This window comes from Wyeomyia smithii, chromosome 3 (genome assembly GCF_029784165.1).
Source record: "Wyeomyia smithii strain HCP4-BCI-WySm-NY-G18 chromosome 3, ASM2978416v1, whole genome shotgun sequence".
Lineage (NCBI taxonomy): Eukaryota > Metazoa > Arthropoda > Insecta > Diptera > Culicidae > Wyeomyia > Wyeomyia smithii.
Window position 1 is genome coordinate 130,198,365 of NC_073696.1, and position 5,434 is coordinate 130,203,798.

General features: G+C 36.9%; 2 protein-coding genes across 2 annotated transcripts; one reads left to right on the forward strand and one right to left on the reverse strand.

Moving 5' to 3' along the window:
• Positions 1 to 1,076: 1,076 nt before the first annotated feature.
• Positions 1,077 to 1,942, forward strand: LOC129727499 (DNA-directed RNA polymerases I, II, and III subunit RPABC1). Its single transcript, XM_055685375.1, has 2 exons — positions 1,077 to 1,356; positions 1,417 to 1,942. Exons 1-2 carry the CDS (start codon positions 1,211 to 1,213, stop codon positions 1,901 to 1,903), a joined length of 633 nt encoding a protein of 210 aa, XP_055541350.1. The 5' UTR covers positions 1,077 to 1,210; the 3' UTR covers positions 1,904 to 1,942.
• A 1,114-nt stretch (positions 1,943 to 3,056) lies between these two features.
• LOC129727500 (60S ribosomal protein L12) lies at positions 3,057 to 4,304 on the reverse strand. Its single transcript, XM_055685376.1, has 3 exons — positions 4,143 to 4,304; positions 3,931 to 4,004; positions 3,057 to 3,496 (listed from the first exon to the last, which is right to left on the reverse strand). The coding sequence occupies exons 1-3, from the start codon at positions 4,177 to 4,179 to the stop codon at positions 3,110 to 3,112; spliced, it is 498 nt and encodes a 165-aa protein (XP_055541351.1). The 5' UTR covers positions 4,180 to 4,304; the 3' UTR covers positions 3,057 to 3,109.
• Positions 4,305 to 5,434: the final 1,130 nt, after the last annotated feature.

A 5,434-nucleotide genomic window follows, 5' to 3' on the forward strand; every position in this document is an offset into this window, starting at 1 on the left:
AGCAGCATTTGGTAAAACAGAAAATTCAATAAGCCGTTTCTGTACCAAAATTTCGAGGCACCAAAGGGTGCCAGTTGCCGATTATAGTTTCCTGGTTAGTCCGTCCAGAATTCCAGCCATTTAAGTGTTTTGCAGTAGCCATTTACTACTAAAGCCACCAGCATTACGGGTGAAACCGGCACGAGATGACCGGTACTATTTTGTATTTCCTCCTTTCAGCTGCTATCACCTAGCGTCCGCATGTCACTGGTGCGGTTTTGGAATCAGAATGATTGGGCGCCGGCCGCTGTCGTAAAATCAACACCAACAAAAAGATGCATATTTGCAAGGTTTTTTTCCGCTAGCAGCAGCATAAACATCGGAAACAGAAAGTGACAACAACAATAACAACAAAGTCAGATCGATTGTATCCGTTAGTGTCGACTGTGCTTGGGAAGAGAGGTAGTGATTTGCTGCGCGGTATGATTTAGACAATCGATATTAATTACCAATTTTTCAATAGTGTATCTCAAACAATAGTTTGTTTTTGTTACATAAATTTAACCGTAAAAGAATTTCTGATCGATTGATGCCAAAACCTCGAAAACCTGATTATAGATGACTGCAAAATAAGCGCTCAAAACCTGACCACTTTTCTCTGGTTTTCCCTGGTTGAATTACTAGATTTTCAAATTCAGGGGCCTAACTTCGATATAGACGTTAGTCAACGTCAAAACAACAAAATGTTGCTCCCGTTGTGGACAGGAACAATATTTAAAAAATTATTCGCACTTAGGCGAAATCTTGTCGTTGTCCGTATAAGGTAGAGTGAGCGAAAATGAGTATCCCTCAATTTTCTAACAATTTTAAAGAGGATTTCATGTGAAAGCAAACAATCATCGAAATCTCTTTAAACAAAGTCTAGGCCAATATATTTCTTCAGTTCTGGCATCATTGTGGAGTATAAATGCCAATGCGAGGAAAATATCAATAACTATCGATAACGCGGAAAGCTTAACGATTCTATTGATAGCCGGCAACTATCGATACTATCGATAATTATCGATAGGTTTCTCATCCCTAATCGATGCTAGTATCGCCCATCCCCAGTAAATCAACACTCACAACGTCTAGTGATAGTAGACTTTAAAACGTTCTGTTAGTAAAGAGTTTGTAAATTATCGCATCACTGTTTATTTTTAAGGCGAAACTATACTCAACATATGCCGAAATGGATGATGATGCTGAAACCTATAAACTATGGCGTATTCGCAAAACCGTGATGCAGTTAAGCCATGATAGAGGTTATCTTGTAACGCAGGATGAATTGGATCAGACTCTGGAACAGTTTAAGGAACAATTTGGAGATAAACCGAGGTAAAGAATGGCGTCAATCCCTTTTAATTGCCTTCAAAACATTATTTTTGTTCAACGCAGTGAAAAACGGCCCGCTCGTTCGGACTTGATTGTATTAGTGGCTCACAATGATGACCCTACGGATCAAATGTTTGTTTTCTTTCCGGATGAACCGAAAATCGGCATTAAAACTATCAAAACGTATTGTACCAGAATGCAAGAAGAAAATATCCACCGCGCCATCGTTGTGGTACAGGCAGGAATGACTCCATCAGCAAAACAATCATTAGTGGACATGGCTCCAAAATATATTCTAGAACAGTTTCTTGAGTCTGAGCTGCTTATCAATATTACAGAGCATGAGTTGGTTCCTGAGCATGTAGTCATGACTCCGGAAGAAAAGCAAGAATTGCTAGCTCGTTACAAGCTGAAGGAAAATATGCTAATGCGAATTCAGGCTGGTGATCCTGTTGCTCGATATTTCGGATTGAAACGTGGTCAGGTGGTAAAAATAATAAGACCCTCGGAAACTGCTGGACGTTACATCTCTTATCGATTAGTTTGTTGAGGCGAAAAATTTTAGACATAAATCGTAAAATAAGTAAAATACTTGAAATGATTTATTTGCTGATGACAATTCAATATAACAACTGTATTAAATAAGATCATTTTGTCTTGGTACTTTTTTGGGGCAAATAAATTATTTTTTAAAACGAACTAGTTACCAAAAACTGCCATGATTTCAACACCAGTTCAAACATTTTCAGGGACTGCAACATGTAGTGATCGTTGTTCTAAGCTTGCCTTTTTTTTCATCGAACGTTGTTTACTAGATAAGGCAACTTTTTGTAATTGTTTAAATTCTAGATTTTTTACATTTTTGTCCGCCTAATTCCGCCACTACTGTGTCAATCATCGACGCCCGGGCACACACAAACTAATGTTGACCAAGAAACCGGTTCTAATGTGTTTTCCTTCTCATTAGATGGGAAACGTGGTCCCGAAGATTTTGAATGGACCACGCTAGCCCACAATCATCGACACCTGTCTTGGCGTTTGGTTTCAAATCCAGGTTACTAGAGTGATTTGCAGAAACCTTACCAAATGCACGCAATTTTCAGGATTCTTTAATAAATTAACAAACAACTGTAGGAACAAAGTAGGTAAATATATCGAGTTATTTTTGAGTAGAGAAGAGAATTTACTCATTAAATACATTTAAGTTTCGTAGGTATAAAAAGCAGGGATGTTACGGATGTGATTTTTCAGACATCTGCAGATGCGTATGCGGATATGTGATTACGGATGCAGATGTTGATGCGGATGTAAATTTTCATGCGGATGCGGATGTTCAGCATTTGCGGATGCAGATGCGGATATCCGTAGCATCCCTTGTGTTATATTTTGCTTTTTTCACATAACCATGCCCCTCCCCAGTGCAAAAGTTATTTGGGCGAGCAGTAAATACACCAAGGAAAATTTTTCTGCAATATTTTATGAAGCGATATTTATTTTCAATATCCGCATGGTAAGATGCGGATGCGGATATGTGATTACGGATGCAGATGTTGATGCGGATGTCAATTTTCATGCTGATGTTCCGCATTTGCGGATGCGGATATCCGTTACATCCCTAATAAAAAGGAATAACCTAAGTTAAACTTGTTTTTTTTTCTATCAAACATGTTTTTGGAGTGATTCTGCTTAAAAAAAGTGGCAAATCAATTACATATTTTTATTGGATCGTTTTTCGTACATTCGCGTGACAAAAGATCTAATCAGCAGGACACTCAACCGCTCCACTGTTAATGTCGTCGATAACGTCATGTGGTGCGCGACCGTCAATCGTACAGCCAACACTGTGTGCAGTTCCAAGGACTTCCTTACAAGTGCCTGAGAGTTCGCGAGCCATTGAACGTGGTCGCATTACTCGTGCGATACTGATTACTTCATCAAACGTAATGTTTCCGTTATGTTTGATATTTTTGACTTTTTTCCTGTCGCGAGGTGGTTCTTTCAGTGCCTTAACGATCAACGAAGCAGCAGAGGGAACAACGGAGATTTGTGCTTGTCGATTTTGGATGGTCAGGCATACAGTAATCTTTAATCCTTTCCAGTCTCCTGTTGCCTTTGCAATATCATCACCAATCTTTTTTGGGGACTGTAATATAAAAAAAGTTATTTTTGAAAACTAACGATCTGGAACATTTTTATCTAAATCTAGTATATTTGATCTGCGTTACTTTATTAATGCTCATTATTCATTAGAACTTTTTGCACCCGTAAGACAGTAATCAAAACAAAACCTAAAAGCGTTTGCTTCACTCATTCCATGTTGAGTTCAATGTTGAATATTTTCCAAACATCGCTTATTCTTTTATATGATAACTGGCTGGGTGCGCATAAATGATGTTTGTATAATTTATCCTAAAACTTTACAGTTTCAACTTTTTAACACAAGAGCTAGTTTTTTCCTTTAGTTTTAACTACATCCTATAGTCGAAGGAATGTTATATTCAAGTGGATTTTTTTCTCGTGAATAGATGTCTGCACCCTTTTTTTAAAAAAAATAAACAGACTTCATAGCATACTCACCAATCCCAAAGGACCAATCTTAGGAGCCAGAGACGAGGTTGCACCAACTTCTCCACCGACACATCTTAAATAAACTGAAACACAGGAAAATAACAGGATTATTACAACTTACTGAAGGGTAAACATTGTTATTCTCCAATCGATTAGATTACAAATTATTTGACGGAACACGAATACAATTAAACTTAAATTACAACTTAAAGTATACATACCGTGTTTGATTTCGTTGGGGTCAAACTTTGGCGGCATTGTTGAAGTTTTAGCAACAAATAGTGATAAAAACTTCAACTGAAACAATAAAAGTGTGTTCACACGATGGCCTGAAGCCGGAAAGAGAGAAAACAGAATTAGCTTATTTGACAGTAAGTTATATGACAGCAGTATTTCCGGTTATAAACGTCAAACTCAATGTAGCCAACGTAGCTAACGCATGACCATTTATACAGAAAAATAAAAACACCCAAATATGCGTATTTTTGACGCAAATCAGCCCTTCTGTGCGGGAAGGTACTTTTAGATAAAAGTGATTTACATACTTTTGAGTACCTGTGCGGAAGTCATGATTTAGGTAAAATCGGATACCTTGTATCAACAATATCAATATCAAAAACTCCATACAAATTTTTACCCAAAATTAAGTATTCGCATTTTATTGAGCTGTTGCGTTGTTTTCACCAATTTTTATGCGTATAATTTACCTAAACCAGTGAAAACATTCAGGTTTATGTAAATTCACGTTGTTTTTACGTGTTCACTTGGTAATATTTTCTTTATGTGTAGGATATCAGAGTCTAGATAAAAGTGATTTACATACTTTTGAGTACCTGTGCGGAAGTCATGATTTAGGTAAAATCGGATACCTTGTATCAACAATATCAATATCAAAAACTCCATACAAATTTTTACCCAAAATTAAGTATTCGCATTTTATTGAGCTGTTGCGTTGTTTTCACCAATTTTTATGCGTATAATTTACCTAAACCAGTGAAAACATTCAGGTTTATGTAAATTCACGTTGTTTTTACGTGTTCACTTGGTAATATTTTCTTTATGTGTAGGATATCAGAGTCTATGGTATATAGAGTCGCGCGAAGAGAAAATCTATCGTTTCGGCAACACAGTTTTTGTGCCGTTTGTTGCCAAGAACTATACAGTTCTGTTTTTCACCATGCATAAGCGAATATCATTTTTTGAAATTCTTCACAAGGTACACAGTTTTGAAAGATTACACCGGTGATGTTTTGTTAAATTTAAGTGAACCAGTGTACAGGTTTAATGTTGGATTAAAATGTGTAAGTAAAACTTCGGAAAAACACATATTCTTTATTACGCTCAATTACAACACTTTTCATCCACTCCTAACATTATCACCTTGTTTATTTACATTGCTCGATTGGTACCCTCGTTTGACACTGATTTGGTTCCTTTGGTTTCATCTTTGCGGGACTCTTAAACATAGACTCTGTAGGATACAACGTGTCAACGAAAACCATAAACCAGTTTT